This window comes from Panthera pardus, unplaced genomic scaffold (assembly GCF_024362965.1).
Source record: "Panthera pardus isolate Hobbes unplaced genomic scaffold, ASM2436296v1 HiC_scaffold_17, whole genome shotgun sequence".
Classification (NCBI taxonomy): Eukaryota; Metazoa; Chordata; class Mammalia; order Carnivora; family Felidae; genus Panthera; species Panthera pardus.
In genome coordinates this window covers 84,944,027-84,971,743 of record NW_026526732.1, presented here as the reverse complement: position 1 = coordinate 84,971,743, position 27,717 = coordinate 84,944,027, and the positions used below count along the sequence as shown (strand labels likewise).

Genomic DNA, 27,717 nt, shown 5'->3' with positions numbered 1-27,717 from the left:
TTCCCCCGTTTTTCCATTACCAAGATGTAACCACTTCATCTTTTAGCCGTTTCTAAATAACATACTTATATTGCATTTTCTAGGTTTTTCAAATTTGATATTTACTGATTTTCCATTGTAAGAAATAATTCAGCCTTGGTTATACTCTTAGGGTGGCTCCATGACCCTCACCCTCCTGGGCTTTATATCTAGGTAATAAAGATATGGCCCTAACTCAAGTTAAAAACCTAACTCAGAGGTCTTGCCTTTGCCATTGACTTCTGGAAGGTAATCAGTAAGACCTTGGAACAGCCCAGAAAGTCTAACAAAGTGATTTATGGTGGGCCTTTGGATCATGATGCTTGACCTCCACAGTGGTTGGACTCTGAGGTTAGACATGTAGGGAGTTGACCACGGAGTTTCAATAAAAACTCTGTACACTCTGGCCCAGGTGAGCTTCCCTGGTTGGCCATATTTCATGTGTATTATATATATGGATGCGAAGAGAATAATGCATCCACTACTCCACAGAGAAAGGAGAATAGAAGCTCTGTGTTTGGTATCCTCCTGGACGCTGCTGAGTGCTTCTCCCTTGACTAATTTTAACCTGTATCTTTATACCCTGTAATAAATTGCAACCAGTAACCATGAGTGTAGCTGCTTCAGTGAGTTTTCTGAGTCTTTTCAGTGAATTATCAATCCTAAGAATGCTTTTGGGAATCTCCTGAAACCACAATTGGTGTCAGAGGTAAGGCTAGTCTTGTGGGGACTGTTGTCTCCTACCTGTATAGCTGGCTAAACTGACACAGCACTCTTGAGGGATTCCCCTCCCCTTGAGTATGTGTGGGACCTGTGACTTGCTTCCAACCAAGTGGAATGGTAAAGGAGATGGAGTGTACATGATTATATGTATGGAATTACGTTAAATAAGACAGTAGCACAGCCTCTTGCTGGAGTCTGTCCCTCCCTTGAGCTTTGAAGCGAACTGCCATGTTGTGTGGGCTGCCAATGCTGGGAGACTCACATGGTGAGGAACTGTAGGCAGTTCCTAGCAGCTAAGGGCAACCTCTGGCTGATAGAAAGAAACTGAAGTCCTCAGCCTTAGCAATGTAAACAATGCCAACAAATGTGGGTCCTTCTTGGTCTGGTCCCAGATGAAACAGCAGCCCCAGCTGACACCTTTATTGTGGCCTTGTGAGACCCTGTGCTGAGCCATGCTCAGAATCTTGATCAACAAACACTGAAATAAATGTGTGTTGTTTTAAGCCACCAAATTTGTGGTAACTTGTTATGGAGCAATAGGAAACTACAGAATCCAACCCCTCTACCTCACTATCACCATATAAGCACTCAGTCTATTCCTTTATCCTCCTTAATCATAATTTTGATGACACTGATAGTCAATGGTTGTATTACTTTGCCTTCACATACAATTACAGCTGACCAATATTATCAAATCAGACTTTTCTTGCACACATTTGCTTCCTGGAATTAAAAGTAGTTTTGATTTTTGTTTGTCTAGTTTTCTATTTATTTAGGATTTACTGTCCCCAAAACTTTCCTCCAAATGTCTAATTTTTCTCTTAGTATGTTAAACAGGATATATAAAATGCACAGACTATAAAGGAGAAAACTGATACATTCAACTACATTAAAATTTTAAAACCTTGTTTACTAAAACACCAAAAATGGTAAAGACACTCCACACAATGAGAGAAGTTATTTGTTACACAGACAACCAACAAAGTGTAAGTATCCAAAATATATAAAGAACTACAAAAAATGAGAAAACAGTAAAATAGCCAATAAGAAAATGTGCAAAATGTATGAATGGGAAAAAGTTAACAAACAGCAGCTGCTTCTAAGTTGAATGCTGCCTGAGCACAGAGGAGAAAGGGTAACATTTGGAAATAGCAGGTATGGAAGTACCTGTTTCTTTGAATGTTGTACCATATGCATGTATTGCCTTTTCAGAAATATATATAAAAGTGTTACTAAATATAATAAAAGTAAGTTGTATGTTTTATATTTATCCATGTGCATTATTCTATATTTTGCTATGACATGGATTTCCTGAGACATGTAGAGATGATGTAGACTTTTCATTTCCTTCTTACTGATTCTGGCATATGTGACAAGACATTGCTTCCAAATATGTTTGAGCATTGAACAAAGTCTGCCATTTTTATGGAGGCAATGATCATTTCTAACGTCTCTTGCAAATTTCTACATTTGTGCTAGGTGAGAAGTGGTGTTTACTAAGTGCTTGATGAATTTAATTCAGGTGATAAGTATTTTGTCCTTTTCATTCCAGTCTAGTAAAGCTTTTATATTGTAAATACTCCTTTTGCTTCTTTATTCCTTGACTAACCTCTTTCCTAGGATAATCAATCTGTTTATACTGATTATAGTTCATTAAGACAAAAGAGTTAAATGATTTACATTCATTTTAGTTAATCATTAATGTGACAAATTTCAAACACTGCAATATTATAAAGTCACTCTAATTCTTGATTCTTTTTAAAAATATAATTTCAAAGTTTATGAAAAACTGGAAATCCATTGTTTCTCTCATATTCAATTTCCTTTGATAGAAATTCTTTACTTATTTTGTCAATTTGGTCCCGAGAGAATAGATTGAATCCAGGAATAAAATAATGCTCAAGATGTTCTATCTTGAGGCACTGAAGAAAGTATGCCACACAGTTATCAAAACAGAGCTCCAGGTCTCTAGTGTGCCAGTGACTGTCTTGTGACTCCTGGGTACATACATGAAAGAAGGCAGTTTTCACATGGTAAGAGGAGAACTTATCCAGTTCCTTTCGGTTTTCAAACTTTATTTTCAATTGTTCTAAAAGATATTTCATTAGTTTTAGACAATCTTTCCTGTTGAATAAAAAAGAAAACCACTTATTTTTTTTTATTGACAACCTGCTTCATTCCACAAAAAGCTTTAGGCATGTAACAGGAAAAAAATACAAAGATACAATAAACAGGGGCGTGTGGATGGCTCAGCTGGTTTAAGTGTCCAACTCTGCTCAAGTCATGATCTCACAGTTTGTGAGTTCAAGCCCCACGTCAAGCTCTCTGCTGTCAGCACAGAGCCTGCTTTGGATCCTCTCCCTCTCTCTCTGCCCCTCCCCTGCTTGCTCTCTAAAATACGTAAACATTAAAAAAAAGATACAAAAAAAAAAAGATACAATAAACAATATAGACATTATAATATATAAAAAATTAAAAATAAAGATATGTAATTATAGGGCCATTCTAGAACCTGTTTTCAAATATATGCTTTCAAGTTTCAAACACATTTTATTCTCCCCTCTTATTTTTAGCTTAAATATTTTATTCTATCAGGATAGATTCAACTATATGAAACTGGCAGATATTTATTCATCCAGTCATTTAGTACCTAGAAAAATCTCATTTTAATTTTTACAAAATGGGGGCAGATGACTGGCTCAGTCTGTAGAACATGTGACTCTTGATCTCAGGGTCATGAGTTCAAGCCTCATGTTGGGCATATAGCCTACTTAAAAAGATAATAAAATAAATAAATGATTTTCGTAGTTATTTCGTAGTTAACAAAATTTAATGTTTATAAAACTATTTAGGCTTATTAGAAATATAGGGGCACCTGGGTGGCTCAGTCTGTTGAGTGTATGACTTCGGCTCAGGTCATGATTTCACTGTGAGTTCGAGCCCCACGTCAGGCTCTGTGCTGACAGCTCAGAACCTGGAGCCTGCTTCGGATTCTGTGTCTCCCTCTCTCTCTGTCCTTTCCCCATTCATACTGTCTCTCTCTGCCTCTCAAAAAATAAATAAATGCTAAAAAAAGAAAATTAAAAAAAAAATATATTTTTTGGGGGGTGCCTGGCTGGCTAGCTGGGAGGAGGGTACAGTTCTTAATCTTGGGATCATGAGTTCAAGCCCCACATGGGTATAGAAATTACTTAAGTAAAACTTTAAAAGGAGAGGGGGTCCCTGGGTGAGTGGGTCAGTTGGTTAAGCACCCAACTCGTGATTTTGGCACAGATCATGATCTTGTATTTGTGGGTTTGAACCCCACGTTGGGCTCCATGTGGATGGTGTGATGCCTGCCTGGGATTCTCTCTCTCCCTCTCTGTGCCACTCCCCCACTCTCTCTCTCAAAATAAATAAACTTGAAACAATTTTTTAAACTTAAAAAATAAAAAAGATATTTTTCGTTTTTTAACTTATAATTTTTTATGGTTTTTTTTTTTTTTTTGAGAGAGATAGAGCAGGGGAGGGGCGCGCACACACACGCACGCACACACACACACACACACACACACAGATAGAATCCAAAGCGGACTTCAGGCTCTAAGCTGTCAGCACAGAGACCAATGTGGGGCTTGAACCCACGAACCGTGAGATCATGACCTGAGCTGAAGTTAGATGCTTCATCAATTGAGCCACCCAGGCGCCCCAGGAAATATATTTTCCTTAATGCCTGTTTCAAAGCCTACATATGAAGCCTTAATCTCCCGTGCCTGCATGTGGGGCATTCTTGTTTTGACCTTTTAACTTTTGTGACCCTTCTACTAGACAACTTTAGAAACTCGAATGATGAGTTTGAAAACTCTTTTCAATCTCAGCTCTTTACAGTGCATATGTTAACAAGAAAAATAATTACTTCTTAGTGTTGTTCCAAGCAGAGCTAATCAGTCCCTGGCCTTCACCACGAACAAACCATCTCAAAGCAGGCACCAGTATCCAATAAGAGTAATCTTTTAGTCTCCTCCCATTATGTGACATTAATGCTCATTACCTTAAAGCAACCAGATGACTCAGACACATCCAATTGTCGTGGCTAGCCATGGCGAGTGTTCATATCCTCTCACTCTGTCCTACTTCATACAACTATCTGATCCAGGTTCAGGACTTACTATGCTCCCTGGCCTTGCCTTCTAACACTATTTCCTTGGTCCCTTGGATCTGGCTTCCCTGGTTTCATGCTCACACTCTAGATAATACTCCAGGGTCGATCCAGCCATGTGCTGCCCCCAGGACTCAACTCAACAATGATCATCTTCAGACTGGAGCTATGAAATCAACAAAGAATTAAACATTCCATTGGTAATTTGCCATTTAACAAAATAATGAAGTTACCTGCAACACTTCATCCCATTAATTTCACAGCATGTTTTAGATTGTCCGTGACTTTTCAAAATGTCCTTTTCAATGTGAGAGAAAGAGAGCCGCCACGTTTCTTCTTAATTTCCAAAAAAAAAAAAAAAAAAAAGTACTTTATCAAAAGCATCCATATATAAACAACACAATACTGAAATTATTTCATTAAAATATCACTCTGGAAGATTTCTAAAGGGAGACAGACCAAAAGAAATGAACACATAATGTAATTACATATTAAAACAAGTGATCTGAAGCAAATAATGGGTTGAAATAGGAAAAATGGAGGGGAGCATCAGGAGCATAATATAGTTAGCATGATAAGATGAATGTATTACCTTTTATATATTGCTAAATTCAGTTTAATATTTTGTTTCAAAAATAATCTGAATCAACTGATTCAAAATTTTTGTTTATTTTTTTATACCATCCTTGCAAGTTTTGGTATTCGTGTAAAATGAGCTAGGGAACATTTCCTTTTTTTCTACTCCTTGGGAGAGTTTATATAAGAATAAAATGATTCCCCCCCCCCCCCCCACTTCTAGAGTTTTACCATGGCCATCTCTTTTACATTCGCCTGACTATCCTATTATCTAGTTGTTTTTATACCAGAAATATATGATTGGTTTGTAATTTAAAAATTAATCAATATACTGTCTCATTAACAGAATAAAGGAAAAACATATGGTCATCTCAATAGAAGCAGAAAATGCAGCTAATAAAATTTAATATATATAATTTAAACAAAAAAAATCTCTCAGCAAAGGTAGATTTTTAAAAACCTAGCTATGATAATATAAGGCAAAAAGTTGAGGTTTTTCCTTTGAAATTAGGAAGACAGGATGTTGGTTATCCTCATTTCTGCACTGGCTATCCTAACAAGCACAGTGAGGGAAGGAAAAACAGGGACATAGCACTGGAAAGGGAGAAATAAAGCTATTATTATTGAAAGATGATAAAATTGTATACATAGAAAATACAAAAGAAGCTGGGTGACAGGTACGTGTATGTTCTTCAGTCTACTTTTCTATTGGTTTCAAACTTTTCATAATAAAAAGTTACAACTTCCTATGAGTAAATCTAACAAAATATATACAAAACTTAAATAGAAAACTTTAAAACTTTGGCACAATAACACTGAGATCAATGGAACAGAATAGAGAACCCAGAAATGGACCCACAAACGTATGGCCAGCTAATCTTTGGCAAAACAGGAAAGAATATCCAATGGAATAAAGACAGTCTTTTCAGCAACCGGTGCTGGGAAAACTGGACAGCGACATGCAGAAGAAGGAACCTGGACCACTTTCTTACACCACACACAAAAATAAACTCAAAATGGATGAAAGACCTAAATGTAAGACAGGAAGCCATTAAAATCCTCAAGGAGAAAGCAGGCAAAAACCTCTTTGACGTTGGCCACAGCAACTTCTTATTCAACATGTCTCCAGAGGCAAGGGAAACAAAAGCAAAAATGAACTATTGGGACCTCATCAAAATATAAAGCTGCTGCACAGTGAAGGAAACAATCAGCAAAACTAAAAGTCAACCGACAGAATGGGAGATGATATTTGCAAATGGCATGTCAGATAAAGGGTTAGTATCCAAAATCTATAAAGAACTTATCAAATTCAACACCCAAAAAACAAATAATCCAATGAAGAAATGGGCAAAAGACATGAATAGACACTTCTCCAAAGAAGACATCCAGATGGCCAACTGACCCATAATAAATGTTCAACATCACTCATCATCAGGGAAATACAAATCAAAACCACAATGAGATACCACCTCACACCTGTCAGAATGGCTAACATTAACAACCCAGGCAACAACAGATGTTGGCGAGGATGTGGAAAAGAGGATCTCTTTTGCATTGTTGGTGGGAATGCAAGCTGGTGCAGCCACTCTGGAAAACAGTATGGAGGTTCCTCAAAAACTTAAAAATAGAACTACCCTATGACCTAGCAATTGCCCTACTAGGTATTTATCCAAGGGATACTGGTATGCTGTTGTGGAGGGGCACATGCATCCCCATGTTTATAGCAGCACTATCAACAATAGCCAAAGTATGGAAAGAGCCCAAATGTCCATCAATGGATGAATGGATAAAGAAGATGGGTGTATGTATATATATATATATATATATATATATATATATATATATATATATACACACATATACACAATGAGTATTACTCAGCAATCAAAAAGAGTGAAATCTTGCCATTTGCAACTACATGGATGGAACTAGAGAGTATTATACTAAGTGAAATTAGTAAGTCAGAGAAAGAGAAATATAGGACTTCAATCATGAGGACTTTAAGAGACAAAACAGTTGAACATAGGGAAGGGAAGCAGAAATTTAAAAACAGGGAGGGGGACAAAACATAAGAGACTCTTAAATACAGAGAACAAACAGAAGATTATTAGAGGGGTTGTGGGAGGGAGGATGGGCTAAATGGGTAAGGGGCATCAAGGAATCTACCCCTGAAATCATTGTTGCACTATTCTAACTAACTTGGAGGTAAATTTAAAAATAAATAAATAAATAGATAAAAAAAAAAAAAAGGAAATTCTAAAACTTCACTGAGAAGTATTAGAGGAAATCTAAATAAATAGAGATGTGCACACTGTACATGGATTGGAAGACTCATTATTATAAATATATCAAGTCTCCCCAAATTTATCTATAGATTCAATGTACCCTCAATCAAAATTCCAAAAAAAATGTTTTTGTGGAACTTGACAAGAGGATACCAAAATTTTAATGAAAACACAAAGGCTCAAGAATATCTAAAATACTCTTGAAGAAGGACAAAGTGGGAGAGTTTGCTCTACCAGATATCAAGATTTCTAAAGCTACATTATGTATGATACTATGGTATAGCACAAGGACAGAGGTTTTAATTGGACAGAATAAAGACTTTAGTAATAGCTACACAATATACAGACAATAAATATATGGAAAAGGCACTGGGCTAGGGGTGCTCATTACTGTATAAATCCATTTATGAAATCCACTTATACCATTCTGGAAAAGGCAAATCTATAGAGATAGTAAACAGATCAGTGGTTGCCAGAGGGTTGAATAAATGAGGCATGGGGGGCTCTTTAAGGCAGTGAAGCTATTATGTAAAGGTAGATACATGATACAATGCATTTGCCAAAATCAGAACAACTCTATAGCACAGTGAACCTTGAAGTATGACAACTTTAAAAAGTCATTTAAGAGATCAAGTAAGCCCAGGAAATAACGCAGACCAGCAGAAGGGACTCTAACTATATTACAAATGTATGAAACAACCTCCTTGAAGGGGGCTGGTGTAGAAACAAAAAAACCTCCCTGAAGGAGGGGGGTGGAAGCAAAGAAAGTTACTTTGGAAATGTTGTCTCTGAGACTGAAGGCAATAGAAACTGTACATAAGCTCTGTATTCCAGTTGATAATATAAATACAGGCGGTTACACATAGAAATGTTTATAGATATCTGTATACACTGGGGTCACTATATGTATATATATTTCCTTGCTCTTTTAGCTGAGAGTGATGACACCCTGGTAGCAGAGCACGCATAGCGCCCCGATCTTGGTTTCTAGTACATTTCCCAATAAAAGGATCCAGGGCTACTTGGAGAAATGGCTGATTCTAGGACTGAAGCAGGAAATACACAAGATGAGCCTGGAGCCTCTTGTAGTTACCAGAAAGTGAGTTAGTACTAAAAACAAAATAAAACAAACTCCACCCCCAACTACGGGGGAGTATGTCAAGGGATACAGCAATCAACTGGAAGAGCTCTCAAAGGCAAAAGCTGAAACAATTTAGACAATAAAATTAAGTGGTACTGGATTATAGCTCAACATAAAAAAAAAAAAAAAAATACCCATGAGTGCTTACTAATATGACTGCTTAAGCAAATAAATAAATGGGGAAAAGGAGACAAATCTCCCATGAGGAAGAATTCCAAATAATTTATGTAAATACTGTGCTCTAAAAAGGTGGAGCATAACTCTGCCATTCTTTTTTTTAATGTTTATTTATTTTTGGTGGGAGGAAGACGGGGGGAGGGGCAGACAGAGAGAGATACAGAGAATCCAAAGCAGGGTCAGACTATCAGCGCAGAGCCTGATGTAGGGCTTGAACCCTCAAACCATGAGATCATGATTTGAGCTGAAGTCAGATGCTTACTTACTGAGCCACCCAGGCACCCCAACTCCCCAATTCTTATGTGTGAATTGTGCACAGTGACTTCCAAATAGAACAGTATGAAAAAGGGGAAAAAGAGTAACAGTGGAGAAACCTGACAAATGGCTTACCTCAGCCTGGTTCAACGACAACCATGCTAAGTCATGTTCGTGGCATGTGCCTTTGATAGGATATGATGAGAATGGCATTGCCTCTGTTGTCTTCCGCCCAAAACCCAGAACTCCAGTTTAATCACAAGAAGACATCAGACACCTATCAATGAGGGACATTCTACAAAAGACCTGACTGGTGCTCCTCAAAACTATCAAGGGCACCAAAAATAAGGAAAGACTGAGAAACTGTTACAGTTAAGAGGAGCCTAAGATGACATGATGACTAAATGTAATGTGGTACCCTACATAGGATCCTGGAACAGGAAAAGGGAGATTAGGGAAAAACTAAGAATATCAGAATTAAGTATGGGCTTTAGTTAACAATCGATATTTGTTCATTAATTATGACAATGTAGCATATTGATGTAAGATGTTAAAGATAAGGAAACAGGTATGGAGTATATAGGAACTCTACTATCTTTTCAATTTTCCTGCAAATCTAAAACTATTTGAAAGTTAAAAGTTTATTTTTGAAACTACATTGAGATTTCACTTCTTACTTTTTGAATTATTCGCGAAAATTCCAAAGTTTAAGGAGTTTGGTTGCTAAGGCTGAGAGTGAAATAGGTACTCTCATACATGGCTGTGGGAATGCAAATTGTGCAGTCCCTATGGGGGTGATCTGGCAATGTCCAGCAGATTTATATATGGATTTACTCCTTGATCAGCTGTAAAAACAGACTGAGAAAAGAAATGAGTGCTACCTTTATATAAAGCCAAAACTCTATCTTCAAAATATCTCACTAACTGAAAAAAGGGAGGTGTACTTTTTATCTTAAAAGATAAAGGTATATGGGGTGTCTGGATGGCTCAGTTGGTTAAGCATCCGACTTCGGCTCAGGTCATGATCTTGCGTTTCAAGAGTTCAAGCCCCTCATCGGGCTCTGTGCTGATCAGAGCCTGGAGCTTGCTTCCGAATCTGTGACTCCCTCTCTTTCTGCCCTTCTACCGCTCATACTCTGTTTCTCAAAAAATACATAAATGCTTAAAAAAAAAAAAAAAGATAAAAGTATATATTTACTTACACGACGAAACGAAAAACAATAAAGAGGGTTTCCAGTCAGGGAAGGAGAGAACAGTGTAGAGCAAACATGAATGGAAGCTGTGGTCCTCTAGAAATTCCTTTTTCTGTAGCTTTGACTTTGGAACCATGTGAATGCCTCATACATTTATGAGACAAAATTAAATCAAAATTGAAAATCTAGCATGTAAAATTTAAAACCATAATGAAACAAACAAACCTAACTATTTTGAGTTGGGTAGCTTAACCACCTGGAGAAATTCTTTCAAGTGGATTTAAGCTTGGTATTTTGACTGTCCTTTTATCTTAAGAACAAAAGAACTACAAAAAATCTTAAAGTGTTTTTTTTTCAATTATACTCTTGATAACAATGCTGGTATTATTTTGAAACAGGTGGAAAGATTTTTAAAATTCTTAAAAATTTGTAAGTAAAAACCAAACAAATCATATTTTTAAAAATATAGCTTATAAGACCAGAACATTTAAAGTAAAATGTTTGGAAAGAGAAAAACTAAAATAGGTGATATACATGTCTGCAATCTAGCATGAGTATTTTCACTGCTAACATGCCCCTCTGTTCAGTCTTTCAGATAGAGATGGGGGTTGAGGGGCATACTTGCCTGAACACAGATAATCTGCAATGATAGGAGGAAAACAGCCAAGGTAATGGAGAGCAAAGGTCAGCTGAGCAACCATCACAAGCATCCACTTTCATCTCAATGCAAGGATGTGACGAACTACCCACAGGACCACTGAAGGACTCTCTCATCCCTAATTTGATTTGTCTCCCAGTCTTGCCCTCGGCAGTCGGTAGCAGACCACTAAGAGGGTGGTATGGGTCCTGTTAAGATTTCTGTATCACATACAGTGAGGGTTTCTTGGGCAGCTATTCTAGAAATTATCCAGGGGTGGAACCCCTCTTTACAGAAAGCTATGTTCCTTTTACAAAATTATGAATAATGATATATGTAATATCCTCTTACAAAACAACCTTTCTTGCAGAAAACGACTCCTATATATGCGCAATATAAAAAGTTATCATGAGTCCACAAAACATAAGCCATCAAACTAAGCATGATCAATGAATTCCAAGATTTGTTCAGAATACTAATTTGTAACGTGGTTCATACATTTCATGATCTTTTCCATATCCCTGGAATCCAGGTGCACTAGGTACCAAAAGTTCTTAATTTATAAGACAAAAATAAAATAATCAGCTAACCTGATTTTAGGTAGACTAACTCAGCCTTGAATGTTTTAGCTGTAGACTAACTCAGAACCTGAATGTTACCCAAGAGCACCATCTGAAAACCTGTTCTTACCCGTGAGGCCAGAGTACACAGGTGAGAAGACCAACTGTAGCTGAGGATGCAAAGGTCTGCTAGCTGCATGAGGAGCAGTGGAAGGGGAAGAAGACAGAAGAAAAGAAGTATGGCTGGGAATGAGAGTCTAGACTCTGATAAATTAATAATATATAACTGCCTTGTGCTGAACTAGGGATTTTATTTTTTAATATTTATTTATTAAATAAATAAACAGGGGGAGGGGTAGAGAAAGGGGGATAGAGGATCCAAAGCAAGCTCTGACTTTAGTGAAGCAAGCCCATGTGGAGCCTGAACTCACAAAAAGAACCGTGAGATCATGACCTGAGCCAAGGTCGGACGCTCAACCGACTGAGCCACCCAGGTGTCCTATGAACTGTGATTTTACATAAAGTGTCTCATTTTTTCTCTTCCCAGAAATTTTCAAGTAGCTTTTTTTTTTACATTTTTTTTTTTTAACATTTATTCCTTTTTGAGAGACAGAGCATGAGCAGGGAAGGGGCAGAGAGAGAGGGAGACGCAGAATCCAAAGCGGGCTCCAGGCTCCGAGCTGTCAGCACAGAGCCCGACGCGGGGCTCAAACTCACGAACTGCAAGATCATGACCTAAGCCGAAGTTGGACGCTCAACTGACTGAGCCACCCAGGTGCCCTGTAAACTTTCAAGTAGCTTTGAGAGACTTGGTTAACTAGCCCAAGATCACACACCTAGTAAGAGAAGAAGCCTCAGGATTCAGATCCAGGGCAGTCTGACTCCAAGGCCAGTACTGCCTTTCTCTATTGAAAACAAACTAAAAATAAACTTGAAATGTGGGTGAGATGATATTTTAAAACCAAGTATTTGATATTACTACTACAACTATGCCCTTTTCAATTCCCTTTCTCACCAAACTCTCACCTTGTAGTCTATTTAGCCTTATGGCTCTTGAAATGCCAACCGCACCAGTTACACTGCCCTAGTATATAACATTAACAGCCCTTGGGTCGCCTGGCTGGCTCAGTCATTAGAGCATGTGACTCTTGATCATGGGGTAGGAAGTTCAAGCCCCATGAACTGGGCATAGAGCTTACGTAAAAAAAAAAAAAAAAAAAGAAAAAAAACACAGACAACTCTTTTATATGTTTTTAAGTTAACCTTCATATTCAAGATACCTTGAAAACCATTTCCTTCCTTTGCATGCTTGGGGACCAGGTAAAATGGCTGCTGTCTTAGACTGCTTCTAACTTTTGTTCCAAGCCAGTCCTTGACGGGCAGGCCATTCTTGGTGCTAGCAGGCCAGCTGGTGTTTAACTCCAAAGCCAGGGTTATATCCACAGATATTTCTTTAGGTTTTCTAATAAGAAGTGTTACAGCAGGACTCCCTCTCTTCTTCCTCTGGACAACGACATCTGTTTAAACACATAAAAGGGAAGATAGCATTTATCAATCCAGTTTTCTTTGAAAATATAGGGAAGATAATATATCTGTAATTGGAGATCTATAAAGTGCTAAGTGTAAGGTGCAAATTAGTTCTAAAGCAAAACTGACCCCACAAAGCAAAGTGTTTTCCTCATTTCACCAATATTTATCAATACCTACCATGGGGAAGCATTGTCAAGATTCTGTCTGGTATAAATGATGAGGAGCCCATGAAGACTGTGGGCTTTGGGAGTGCTGTGATTAACTTTTCACTTAAATTTATGGATGGCATTTTGGAGGGAAGCCTAGAGAAGAGACCAGATGAATGGCAGGGAGGAGACAGGCAATCGAGAAGACCACAGCAACAGTCCAACACAGAAGTTGTATGCCTGCAGCATCACAGAAGCAGTAGGCATGAAGACACAGGGAGTGATCCATGTTACTACAGCATTATTCACAACAGCCAAGACATGGAACAACTTAGGTATCCATGGATGGATGAATGGATATAGAAATTGTGGTACATACATACCATGGAGTATCATTCAGCCTTAGCAAAGAATATCTTGCCATTTGTGACAACATGGATGAACTTGGAGGGCATTACACAAGGTCAAATAAGCCAGACACAGAAAGGCAAATACTGTATGACCTCACTTATATGTGGAATCTAAAAAAGTAGAATACATAGAAGCAGAGGGTAGGATGGTGGTTACCAGGGGGTTACCAGGAGTTAGAGAGTGGGGGGAAATGGGGAGATGTTAGTCAAAGGGTACAGAGTTACAGTTATGTAGGGCAAGTATGTACAGAGATCTAAAGTACATCATGATGACCATCGTTAACACTACTTACTACACTGTTTACTAGAAATGAGCTAAGAAAGTAGATTTCAGGTACTCTCACCACACACAGAAAAGGCAACTATGTGAGAAGATAAGTTAATTGGCATGACTGCTGAAATCATTTCACCATGTATATGTGTATTACATCATGTTGTACACCTTAAATACAGTTGACTTTTGAACAACACAGGTCTGAACTGTGCAGGTCCACTTCTATGCATTTTTTTTTAGTAAATACAGTATAGCACTGCAAATGTATTTTTTCTTCCTTATGATTTTCTTTTTTTCTTTAAGTTTTTAAATTCCAGTTAGTTAACATATAGTCTAATATTAGTTTCATATATACACTATAGTGATTCAACACTTCCTTACCACATCCAGTGCGCATCACAAGAAGTGCACTCCTTAACCCCATCACCTATTTAACCCATCCCCCCACCCACCTCCCTTCTGGTAACTGTTAATTTGTTCTCTATAGTTAAGAGTCTGTTTCTTGCGGGGCGCCTGGGTGGCTCAGTCCGTTAGGCATTCAACTCTTGATTTTGGCTCAGGTCATGATCTCATGGTCATGGGATTGAGCCCCGCATCCTGCTCTATCCTGAGTGTGGAGCCTCCTTGGGATTCTTTCTCCCTTTCTTTCTCCCTCATGTGCGTGCTCTCTCTCTCAATAAATAAATATTTTTAAAACAGAAAAAAAAAGTCTGTTTCTTGGTCTGCCTTTCTCTTTTTGTCACTTTGCTCCTTGGCCATGATTGTATAGTGATTAGTACTCTGTGTTGTGTCACTCTGCTCCTTTGTTTTATTTCTTAAATTACACATGAGTGAAATCATATTGTATTTGTCTTTCTCTGACTGACTTATTTCACTCAGCATAATACTCTGTAGCTCCATCATGTCATCGCAAATGGCAAGATTTCATTTTTTATGGCTGAATAATATTCCATTGTGTATATATAATACATCTTTTTTTTTTTTTTTTTTTTACATCTTCTTTATCCATTCATCAATCAATGGACACTTGGGCTGCTTCCATATCTTGGCTAATATAAATAATGTTGCTATAAACATAGGGGCGCATGTATCCCTTTGAATTAGTGTTTTTGTATTGAGTAAATACCCAGTATTGCAATTGCTGGAGTATATGGTAGTTCTATTTTTAACTTTTTGAGGAACCTCTCTACTATTCCAGAGTGGCTGCATCAGTTTGCATTCCCATCAACAGTACACAAGAGTTCCTTTTTCTCCACATCCTCGCCAACAACCGTTGTTTCTTGTGTTTTTGATTTTAGCCATTCTGATAGGTGAAGTGATACCTCATTGTAGTTTTGATTTGCATGTCCCTGATGGTAAGTGATAATGAGCATCTTTTCATGTGTCTGTTGGCCATCTGCATGTCTTCTTAGGAGAAATGTCTGTTCATGTCTTCTGCCCATTTTTTAATTGGATTATTACTTTATACATTTTGGATACTAACCCTTTCTCAGATATGTCATTTGTAACTATCTTCTCCCATTCTGTAGGTTGCCTTTTAGTTCTGTTGATTGTTTCCTTTACCATGCAGAAACTTTTTTATTTAGATGCAGCAATCCCCTTTGATTTTCTTTAACATTTTCTTTTCTCTCGCTTACTTTACTTTAAGAACATAGTATATGATACATATACAAAATGTGTGCTAATCAACTGTTTATGTTATTAGTAGGGCTTCCAATCAACAGTAAGCTCTTGGTAGATAAATTTTGTTAACTTATACACAGATCATTATGTGTATTTTTTGTTAAGTTATACATAGATTATTATATGTGTATTATACACAGATTATACATAGGAGATCATTATGTGTATTTTTTGTTAAGTTATACATAGATTATATATGTGTATTATACACAGATTTTCGACTATGTGGGGTGGTGCCCCTAACTGTCCTGTTGTTCAAAAATCAACAGTATATAGAGATTGTATTATTTTTTTTAAAGACACAAGTAGCAGAAGTGAGAGGAATTAAAGAGGTTCAAATCAACAGAACTAGTAGATGGACTAAATCTGTAAGGAAGAAGGTAGAAGTCCGGAATGCCATCCCAGGATTTTGGCCTGAGAAATGAATGATGTCGATTTGATTCTTCAATATGGAATAATCAAAAGGAAGAAAGATTGGGCTGAGATGTATTTCATTTTAGACACAATGAGCTCTAGGTGTTTGGAGAACACCCAACAGGAGATGGCTACTGGGCCGGTGGCTTTGGTGGTCAGAAATTCAGTATCTCTAGATGAGAGATACTGGCTTTGGGATTGGGAGGTATACAAGCAATAGTTAGAGACTACTCCCAGATAAGACTTCTGGAAGGGACCATAATGAGAGAGAAGAAAGAGGACCAAGGAGAAAATCCTGGAGAATGCCCTCATTTTGCTATCACTAAATCTGTAAAACTACCCACATTTTACCCACATTTTACCCATTATATCCTTCTACCCTCCTATTACTACTGAGGAAGCGTACACCCCCCTTTCAAAGGCTACCCCTGCACATGGTGTCTGGATTCCTTCTTTCTTACCTTCTTAACCACCGTGTTTTTTCAACTGTTCCCTCTCTCCTCCATCAGTGGGTGCCCCCTCCCTACTGGATCATTCCTGTCTTTATACAAAGGATTCCAGTATCTCTCATTCTAAAATATGCCTCTCTTGACCCCAACCTACCTCTTCCCCATGCTTACTCACCTTTCTATGTCCTTTACAGCTGAAACTTTGTAAAGATATGCCTACACACACCCCAGTGAAACTGCTAAGTCCAAGTTACCAACTCCCACAAAACTGAAGACTAAATCCAGTGGTTTTCCGAATGTCAGTAGCACTCTACACACTGACCACTCATTCTGCACTTAGTCTCCTTTTGCTCCTTCTCTTCTCAACCTCTAATGGGATCCTCTTCTTGCCACTCTGCTTAACACTGCAACTCCCCCTCCCCCATCCTATTGCCAACACTTTTCACCACAGGACTTACTACTTTCTAGTAGTGAAGATAATTATGTTTTCCATTTGTTATGAATTATATGTCTGTCCCTACATAACTAAGGTACAGAAGGGTGAGGATCTTCATTTATTTGTTCATTACTATATCCCAAACACCTAGAACACCTGGCACATTCGATGATCAATGAATACTGATTCATGAATAAATTAATCAATGCTCTCTGCCTATGTGGTCTCATCCACTGCCAATGCCATTTATGTGTTTACATATAGCCCAAACATATCCTCTGAACTTCAAACCCATATCCAATTACAAACTTGATACACTCACTTCAACGTATCACAGGAATCTCTAACTTAAAATCTCCAAAGCCAAAAACTCCTAATCCATACCCTAAAATACATTCCTCCTCAGTCCTTCCCATTAGAAAAGGGCACAATCAATTCACACAGGTGCTCAATCAGAAACCTGGAGGCCTTCTTTAATTCAATCCTCTTGAACCCCCTACACTTAATCCAGAAGTAAGCATTGCTACAGCTTGGATGTGTCTGCTTCTCTCCATTCCCACCTCCATCGAAGCCACCACTATCTTTCACCTGAATTACTTCAATGTCTTCCTTTTTCTTTCCTTTTTTTTTATTTGCCTTTTTATAATATCTTCTCCAGAGAAGTCAGAGTAAACTTTTAAAAATACAAAGCAAATCATCACTCCCTAATTAAAACTTCAATGAACATGGTATCAATCTGAATTCATTTCCAGGATCTACAAGTCCTTGCAGTATGGTCCCTGGCCACCTCTTCAACTGCATTTCATGTCACTCTTCCCCTTGTCCACATAGGCCTCTTTTTGTTCCTTTAACTTGCCAAGCTCTCTTCAGCCTTGGGGTCTTACTCCATCCCAGTTGCTACTACTTCTCCCAGTTCATTCCCTTTAGAGCACTTAATGTAATTTGTGTTTACAAGCTTCAAGAGGGGATTTCATGCAATCACATGTAACCAGTGGCACAGGCAGCCATTCAGTGAATATCCAATGAAAACCAAACTGAACAAATCAACCTTTAGGAAGAACACCAAGAAAATGTAGTAACTAAAATCAAGAGCAAAGAGTTGTTTCTAAGAAGAAGTGGTCAACAAGGAGGTTAAGAAAGATCAGGAAAGGATCCTTTTGTAGTTCATTAGTGTGGTGACTGGGCGTCCAAGCTGCTGTGTGACAGACATGTGCCTCACTCAAGCCCTGTTATGAAGTAGGCACTTTACCTCTCTGATGTGGGGAGAAAAAAAAGATCATGAGAGGAGTGTACATTGGCAATTAGTAGGTATAATTAGACGTTTAAGAATCAAAAGCCAAGGAGCACCTGGGTGGCTTAGTCAGTTGAGCGTCCAACTCTTGGTTTCAGCTCAGGTCATGATCTCACAGTTCTTGAGATCAAGCCCTGAGTCAGGCTCCATACTGACAACTTGAAGCCTGGTATTCTCTCTCTTTCTCTCTGTCCCTCCCCTGAGCACACACATGAGCATCCTCTCTGTCTCTTTCTCTCCCCCTCTCAAAATAAATAAATAAAGTTTTCAAAAAAGAATCAAAAGTCAAAATTCTTACCTTCAATGTTTTCAATTTCTTTCTTAATGATTTTCCTAAACTTCAACAGCATCTTAGAAGCTGATAATATTTCCCCTTCTAAAAACGGACTCAGAGGATTTCCTTTAGGATTTCTTTTGAACTTCACAAAGTAATATGCACCACTGTTGCGATACTCTTCTAGCTGAATTCTGGAGACCTCCAGTTTGAACATAATATCAAATTCATTAGGAGCAGAAATCTAAGAAATAGTAAAAAATACTCGCTTGTGAATATTTTCCAAGCAACACAATTTTTTTCTTGAAATTTCTGCTTAAAACCCCCACTCTGAAAAGCAAGATCCCTAATATTTATACCCTCTGGGAGTGGGACTGGTGGAGCGAAGAGAGCATTGTTGCTTTGGTTGGTAGGTTCCATACCCTTTTTTTAAAACCAAAAGTATGCGGGGTGCCTGGGTGGCTCGGTGGGTTAAGTGTAGGACTTCGGCTCAGGTCATGATCTGTGAGTTTGGGCTCAGGTCTGTGAGTTTGAGCCCTGCGTCGGGCTCTGTGCTGACAGCTCAGAGCCTGGAGCCTGTTTCAGATTCTGTGTCTCCCTCTCTCTCTGCCCCTCCCCTGTTCATGCTCTGTCTCTCTCTGTCTCAAAAATAAATGAACGTTAAGAAAAAATTTTTAAAAAGTAAAAAAATAAAACCAAGAGTATGCATTATTTTTATAATTTAGAATAATTTTAAATGATATGATGCAAGCTTTAAAAATCTATACCAGTTTTTTTTCTGAATTTACAGATTAATAAAATTAAAAGCCTTTAAGTGCTATTTTTTATGTGACAAGACACACACTCCAGCCACCCTCTTGTCACAGTGGTCTAAAAAAATGTGTGTAGCCATGTGCTGGCTAGTTGAGCAAAGGCCTTCTCGTTATAGTTTCTGGTCACCCAAGTGAGTGTTAGTTCCAACTCATAGTGTCTTTAACCACAGCATTTTAGGAGCATCAAAGAATCTTTTTCATCCTCACAATAATAAATGAGTCAGCAATTATAATAAATGATCATTTTTCTTATATTAAAAATGCCACAAAGGGACATGTGGGTGGCTCAGTTGGCTGAGCATCTGACTGTTGATTTCAGCTCAGGTCATGATCCCAGGGTCATGGGATTGAGCCCCACGTTAAGATTCTCTTTCTCCCTCTGCCCCTCTCCCTGACTCATGTTCTCTCTCTAAAATAAAATAAAATAAAATAAAATAAAATAAAATAAAATAAAATAAAATATTTAAAAAGCCACAGGGGGATACTGGGTGGCTCAGTTGGTTAAGCGTCAGGCTCTTGATTTCATCTCAGGTCATGATCTCATGGTTTGTGGGATTGAGCCCCATGTTGGGCTCTTTACTAACAGCTTGGAGCCTGCTTGGGATACTCTCTCTCTCCCTTTCTCTCTGCCCCTCCCATGTGCACACATGTGAGTATTCTCTCTCTCTCCCAAAATAAATACACATTTAAAAAATAAATAAATAAAATTTAAAAAGCCACAAATCTTTCATTAGTCAGGAGCATGCTTCAAGTACAGCTATTGAACTGTACTGTTCAAGAAGGTACCTATATGTCTAGTGACCATGTGAAACGTGGCTAGTCCAAATTGAGATATACTGTCCCGTATACCAAATTGTGTCCTCCCAAAATTAATATATTGAAGCTCTAGCCCCAAATGTGACTGTACTTGGAGACAGGGCTTTTAGGAGTTAATTAAGGTTAAATGAGATCATGAGGGTAGGGTTCTAATCTAATAGGATTGGTGGCCTTCAGAGGAGGAGGAAGAGGAGGAGAAGGAGGGAGATCCCTTTCTCACTGCCCACACATAAGGAACAGAATGAGGACCCAGGGAGAAGGTGGCTGTCTGTAAGCCAGGAAAAGTCCCCACCAAAACCTAACCATGCTAGCACTCTGATCTTGGGACTTCCAGCCTCTAGAACTCTTAAGAAATTTGTGTTGTTTAAGCCACTCAGTTTAAAGTATTTTTGTTATGGCAGCCTAAGCTGACTAGGGTATAATATGAGGGTCAAACACTTGGAAGTGACATCAGTGGGAATGAATTAAGAGCCTCTGAAAATCCACTCTTCCATAAAAGCAACAAATGGGCAGAAATTGTCAATTCAATTTTTCAGGTCTGTAAATTAACCAAAGGCTTGCAACAATCCAGGGAGGCTTTATTCAAGAAAAATGGCTGAATCCCAAAAGGAACTGTGAACTTTGTGGGCACTACCCTGTTCTCATCCACAGAGCACAGAAGGTTCTCTTATTCCCATTCACTCTCAGAAACCCTCCACCAAGAGTAGCTACTATTCTAACAACATAGATGAGGTTCACCTGTTTGGAAACACCATATAAACTGAATCATATAAAATGTACTCTATTACATGTGACTTCTTTCACTTAACATGTTTATGAGATTTACTTGTTACATGTATTGGTAGTTTGTTCTTTTTCATCTTATGAAACATTCCATTGAACTAATGCAATTTATCACAATACACTTACTTATTCTGTTGTGAGTATTTGGGTCATTTCCAGTTTTTAACTATTACAAAGCTGTTCTGAGCATTCTTATATATGCCTTTTGGTGAACATGAGCACTCATTTCTATTGTGTATATGCCTAGCAGAACTGCTGGACCACAGGATAAGCATGTCTTTAACTTTAGGAGAAAGTGTCAATTTTCTAAAAGGGTTGTACCAATGTATCCTCCCTTTATCAAGGTAAGGGAGTTTCAGTTGCTCCACATCTTCTCCAAGATGGAATTGTCAAGTCTAAAAATTTTAGCCATTCTAGTGGATACATGTGTAGTAGAATCACACCATGGTTTTAATTTACATTTTCCTGATGATTAATGATGTTGAACATCTTTTGTGTTTGTTGCTATTTGGATTATATACTAAAGCATCTATTCAAGTCTTTTGCTCAATTTTAAATTGGTTTGTCTATCTTTTTCTTACCGATTTGTACTAGTCCTTTGTCATATGTACATATTGAGAGTATATGTTTAAGTATCTGTTTTTGTACAGAGAGTATCTGTTTAAGAAATATTTGTACATCCTATTATTATGAAGACATTCTTCAATGTTTTTTCTAGAAACTTTGTTGTTTTGCCTTTCATCTTTAGGTTTATTATATATCTTTAAAATTGTTTTTTAATGTTTCTTCATTTGAGAGAGAGAGAGAGAGAGAGAGAGAGAGAGAGAGATACAGAGAGAATGAGCAGCGGAGGGGTAGACAAAGGAAACACAGAATCTGACGCAGGCTGCAGGCTCTGAGCTGTCAGCACAGAGCCCAATGCAGGGCTCGAACTCACAAACAGTGAGATCATGACCTGAGCCAAAGTAGGATGCTTAACTGACTGAGCCACCCGGGTGCCCTATTATACATCTTGAATTAATTTTTGTGTATCATGTGTAGTAGATGGGTGTCAAGTATATACAATTGACCCAATACTGATTACTGAAAAAAGTCATCCTTTCTCCCATTGAATTACACTACTGCATATATTTTGTATTTAATTGAATTATATATGCAGGTCTGTTTCTGGACTTTCTACTCAACTGGCCTATTTATCTATCATTGCACCAATAATAACTGCTTAATTAGGGTAGTTTTATAGTAAGTCTTGCTCCTTGGTAGGGAAATCCTCCAACATTTTCTCCTTTAGAACTGTCTTGGCTATTCTAGGTCCTTTGCATTTCCACATAAATTGTATAATTAGCTTGTCAATTTAAACAAAAAAATTGATGGGATTTTGACTGAACTGCATTGAATCTATGCAGATCAACTTGAGGAAAACTGAACATGATATAGATTTCCATTTATTTAGTCCGTTTTCAAATTTACTCAGCAATGTTTTGAAATTTTTATCATCTTTAGCAAGTTATTCCTAAAATATTTGATGTTCTTGATGCTATTTAAATGGTATTTTTACATTTCATTTGCACTTTTGTTGTTGTTAGAATATTGAAGTACTTTGATTTCTGTTTACTGACTTTGTATCCAGTAACCCTGATAAATTCACTGATAACAGTTGAGTAACACAGATTTGAACTGGGTAGGTCCACTTATACATGTTTTTGTTGCTTTTTTTAAAAATAGTACAGTATTGTAAATGAATTGTGTCTTCCTCATGACTTTCTTAACATTTCTTTCCTTACTTTATTGTAAAATACAGTATATAATACGTGTAACATACAAAGTATGTATTATTCATACTGTTCATCAAAAAGGCTTCCAGTCCACAGTAGACTCTTAGTAGTTAAGTTTTTGGGGACTCAAAAGTTATATGCAGATTTTTAACTGCATGGGTGGGGAAGGATTGGTGCCCCTAGCCCCTGTGTCGTTCAAGGATCAACAGTATTTCTAATAGTTTGTACAAAAATTCAATAAAGTCATCTGCATAAGTAGGTTTTATTACTCCTTTTCTGATCTTAAGCATCTTTTCTTTTTCCTGCTTTGTTACATGGGCTCTATGTATTCCTTTATTTCCTCTTTTCTTGTTCAACATTATGTTTGTAAGATTCATTCATGTTGTTGCATGTGGTTGAAGTTTATTTCTTTACTGGTTAATGTACCACTGGCTAAAACCACTACAATTACTTGATTTCTATATAACCTTTCACTCAGCCCAAACTATATGATTAGTAAAATGCAAAGAGGCAAAGAAAATATTATAGAATGGCAATTAGAGAATTTCTACAAGAAATCTTCCAAATTTCATCTAGAACTTGACAATATTACAGTAAAATATATGAATAAAAATGTGTCAATATGGAACCAAGTAAATAAATTACTGAGAGGTATATTTTGTATCTATCCTTTTAACAATTAGAAAGAGTTTGGAATCCAATTTTGAAATCCAAGTGTATGCATAACAGAAGAAAATATACCAAAATGATAACAGTGAATAAAATAAACATGAATAATATTGCTCTTCTTTATCCTTTTCCTAATTTCCCAAGGACATCAACATGGAAGAGGGGTGAATATGGAAAAGGCTGAGAAAAGTGGTATGTAGGTGGGACTAGCCATGGGAGCCTGCTAGAGGATTAACTGTTGGGCCAGGCACTGAATCAACTCTACAATGAATATATATATTATAATCAGTTTTTAAAAATCAATACATGTTTTAGATAAAACAAACTTCATTCCATTTCTTCCATCAGTGCATGATTTTAAAAAGGAGGGGCAGGGCACGTGGGTGGCTCAGTCGGTTAAGCGGCCGACTTCGGCTCAGGTCATGATCTCACAGTTTGTGGGTTCGAGCCCCACATCAGTCTCTGTGCTGACACCTCAGAGCCTGGAGCCTGCTTTGGATTCTATGTCCCCCTCTCTCTCTGCCCCTCCCCACTTGTGCTCGCGCTCTCTCTCTCTCTCTAAAAAATAAACATCAAAAAGAATTTTTAAAAATTTTTAAATAAAAAAATAAAAATAAATAAAAAGACAGGGCACCTGCCTGGCTCAGTCATAAGAGCATATGACTCCTGATTTGAGGTTATAACTTCAAGCCCCATGCTGGGTGTAGGGATTACTTAAATAAAACTTAAAAAAAAAAAAATTGGGGCACCTGGGTGGCTCAGTTGGTTGGGTGTTGGACTCTTGATCTCAGGGTCCCGAGTTTAAGCCCCATGGGGTTATAGCACTTACTTAAAAAAAAAAAAAAAAAAAAAAGGAGACTGGCTCTGATTGGAAACTGTTCTTTAAAAAAAAAAAAAAATTTTAACGTTTATTTATTTTTGAGACAGAGAGAGACAGAGCATGAACGGGGGAGGGTCAGAGAGAGAGAGGGAGACACAGAATCTGAAACAGGCTCCAGGCTCTGAGCTGTCAGCACAGAGCCCAACACGGGGCTTGAACTCACAAACTGTGAGATCATGACCTGAGCCGAAGTTGGACGCTTAACCGACTGAGCCACCCAGGCACCCCTGATTGGAAACTGTTCTTTAAACATCTTATTTTGCCTGGGTGGTTCAGTCAAACATCCAACTGCAGCTCAGGTCATGTTCTCACAATTCATGGGTTCGAGCTCCACATCAGGCTCTCTGGTGTCAATGCATACATAGCCTGCTTCAGATCCTGTCTCCCTCTCTCTCTGCTCCTCCCCCATGTGTGCACGTTCTCTAAAAATAATCACTCTTTTTAAGTCTTATTATCCCATCCATATAATTGAACAGATGGATACTTATACAATAAGAATTACACTTAATGGGCCACCTGGGTGGCTCAGCCCGTTAAGCGACTGACTCTTGATTTTGGCTCAGGTGATGACCTCATGGTTCTGGAGTTCAAGCCCTGAGACCAGCTCCAGGCTGACCGTGCAGAGCCTGCTTGGGATTCTCTGTTTCTCCCTGCTCTCTCTCTCTTGCGCACACACGTTCGTGCTCTCTCTCTCTCTCTCTCTCTCTCGAAGAATCATACTTAAGACAATCTAATGAAAGTTTTGCTCACTTGGCTTTCAAAAAACTTTTAGATGGAATTATAAAGTCTTCAGTGCTAAAAGAGTTTAAGATTCAAAGACTGATACATACACTGTCTTTCTGACAATAAACAAAAACATCACTGAGTCCACACCAATGAAATGAACAGCTGTTTAAGATACAATTTATGTAAAACGTTCTGTGACAATGGAGTTTAAAATCTAGGTGGCAGTCAAAACAAAAAATATATGAAAGGTTTAATTTCACTGAAAGCTATCAGGTTAAATGCTTATCATGGGAATGAAATCTGAATCTGCTACCCTGAGAAGGCAGAGGTGTTAAGAGAGACCATCCATCTTTTCTTCTTGAGCACATTCATTATTCATTTGCTTGAATGCTTGCTATGTGTTAAGGCTTAGAGACACAAAGATGCATAATATTTGGCTTGCTATCTTAAGAGTTTATAATCCTAAATCCTAAATCTAGAGTTTAATAATCATCTACTTCTGGAGAGCAGTTAACTGAATAAAGCCAATACGTAACTCTAAAATAAATTACAATTACCTAATAAGGAAATATTCTCAGCCTCTGTTTCTGTTCATGCTACTCCTAAGATCTTATACAGATCTAACAGAGGTGCACGGTCCAGCCCTGAAAAATCTGACAGCTTAAGCCAAAACACAACTAGAAATCTGTCACCGGTCAGGAAACAAACTCCAGTCAGGAACCTGTTCCTAAATCTTCAATTCATACTGGAATGAAGATAATTCAGCCACACACAAATGGGATGTGGAATACATACTTAAAAACAATCACATTGGATGTGTACTTAGGGAGTACGCTTTTTTAGTATCTATAGATTTTCTCTTAATTTTTAAAGAACATCACTCAACGGGGTGCCTGGGTGGCTCAGTCGGTTAAGCCTCGGACTTCAGCTCAGGTCATGATCTCACAGTTTGTGAGTTTGAGCTCCGCATCCGGCTCTGTGCTGACAGCTCAGAGCCTTCATGAAGCCTGCTTCGGATTCAGCGTCTCCCTCTCTCTCTGCCCCTCCCCTGCTCACACTCTGTCTAATAACTGAATGAGCGTTTAAAAAAATAAATAAATAAAAAATAAGGAGCATCACTCACTGTGAGCTTCCCATGACATCTGTATAAGAAATTGGGGAGAGAGGGAGCTGGGAGCAGCTGGAAGATGTTTTTCCTATGCAGTTTTTCCCATAGGAAAAATGTTCTTAGATATACTGATTTTGTGGAATTTTTCACAGACCACTCCTAATTACCCAACTCAGAATTTGACTAGGGAACACCAAGTATAGCACTGTTACAGAAACTCAAGCTGCTTGCATGAAATGAATCCATATATTTGAATTCCCCCAACAGCAGGGTCTTGACAAGAGCTGGCAACCAAGCTAGCTGTATATTCGTGGGATGTATAGATGGAGAAACGAGCAAGTGTTCCCCTTTTGGGGTACAACTATGTCACAGGCCACAAGAGAACAAGAGTCTGAGTTACTTTCGAAGGGAAGTGAGGGAACGTGGGAGTTGGGACTATCCGACAGGCTGGGGAGAGGGACGAGGAAAAATGGGCCCAGCTAGCCACGGGAACCGGAGGGGAGGCGCTGGGCGGCTCACCTTCACATGCTCGTAGTAGCTTCCGGTGCGCAGCAGCCCGACGTCTTTGAATTCGGAATCACAGCTCTTCAAGCCCCGCAGCAGGTGGTCCACAACCTTGTTCACAGTCTCAGCCGCCAATGAGATTTCCTGGCGCCTCAGCCTCAATTTGTCTAGCACCGCCCGGGGATTCCAGCCGCCGGGCGCCGCCCCCGAAGCTGAAACTAGCGGGCCAGGTCTGGGAACCTCCGTGGGCTCTGGCGGGGGTCTCTGCTCCCCAGCGGCGCGCGCGCTGCCCCTGCGGCGAGAACTAACCCTGGAAAGGGGCGGCCCCGCCGCCGGAGGCTCCAGCTTCGCCGCCGAAACCAACTGCCCCTCCACCGCGTCCTCAGCGTCCAGAAGCGCCTTTTTGGCGCGGGCACCCCGCGCGCGTACCTGGGGTCTCTCCGGGGAGCCGGGGATGCTCCTCCTCTGCAGGGATCCCGCTGCCCCGACGGCGCCGCACTTCCGTGAGTTGGGTCGGGTAGCCCCAGGGGCGGACGGAGATTCGCTAGGTTCCTCCCGGAGACCCTTCACTCCCTGAGCCGAAATCTTGGAGGTAGCGGTCGCGGCCTTTGAAGCTGTCCTCGTGGCCTTTCCGCCCCGGTGATCCATGGCTGGCGCTCTCTGCTCCCCGAAAGCCGGGAGACTCGGCTTCGCGAAAAGGCCGAGGGAGGAGAAGCCAGCAGTCAGAGCGAGAAATGAAACTTAAAAATCTGGCGGGAACGCAGGAAACAGGGAGGGGAGCACGCACCCTGGGTGAACGCTGGGAGTTCCCTGGGAGCTACGCCCCGCCCACGGTGGTGCGAAAGATGCTAACTTTCTCACCCGGCAGTACAAGCGACGTGGCTGGGCGGGAAAGCACGCTAAAGCGGAGGGAAGCAGAAAACACTTTCCGGAGCTTTGAAACAAAGTTTGACGGATTTGCTCGCTTCCTGCCTCAAAGGATTTTGGAGAACTACAGACCTTCTTGCACATTGAAGTTGGCAGAGAAACTTTTT

General features: G+C 39.0%; 1 protein-coding gene and 1 non-coding gene across 4 annotated transcripts; one reads left to right on the top strand and one right to left on the bottom strand.

Moving 5' to 3' along the window:
* Positions 1 to 1,626: 1,626 nt before the first annotated feature.
* CGAS (cyclic GMP-AMP synthase) lies at positions 1,627 to 27,717 on the bottom strand. 3 transcript variants are annotated; one of them, XM_019417740.2, is made up of 5 exons: positions 26,699 to 27,717; positions 18,635 to 18,854; positions 12,984 to 13,220; positions 5,113 to 5,212; positions 1,627 to 2,865 (listed from the first exon to the last, which is right to left on the bottom strand). In XM_019417740.2, exons 1-5 carry the CDS (start codon positions 27,329 to 27,331, stop codon positions 2,514 to 2,516), a joined length of 1,542 nt encoding a protein of 513 aa, XP_019273285.1. In that variant the 5' UTR covers positions 27,332 to 27,717; the 3' UTR covers positions 1,627 to 2,513. The 3 variants fall into 3 exon arrangements, with proteins under 3 accessions (XP_019273285.1, XP_019273286.1, XP_019273283.1); XM_019417741.2 differs by having other exon boundaries at positions 5,113 to 5,215; positions 18,635 to 18,812; positions 26,699 to 27,716; XM_019417738.2 differs by having other exon boundaries at positions 5,113 to 5,215; positions 26,699 to 27,714.
* On the top strand, positions 18,197 to 18,304 carry LOC128777926 (small nucleolar RNA U13). Its single transcript, XR_008423228.1, has one exon. It is a non-coding gene; the product is annotated as a small nucleolar RNA U13 (small nucleolar RNA).

What these genes read in the sequence shown, in the direction of transcription:
- CGAS (XM_019417738.2), bottom strand. Translation starts at nt 27,331, where the DNA reads ATGGATCACCGGGGCGGAAAGGCCACGAGGACAGCTTCAAAGGCCGCG. An exon ending in GCTACTACGAGCATGTGAAG is followed by an intron (nt 18,855 to 26,698) that starts GTGAGCCGCCCA and finishes ACTATTTCTTAG; the next exon opens with ATTTCTGCTCCTAATGAATT. An exon ending in AGAAATTGAAAACATTGAAG is followed by an intron (nt 13,221 to 18,634) that starts GTAAGAATTTTG and finishes GTGTTTAAACAG; the next exon opens with ATGTCGTTGTCCAGAGGAAG.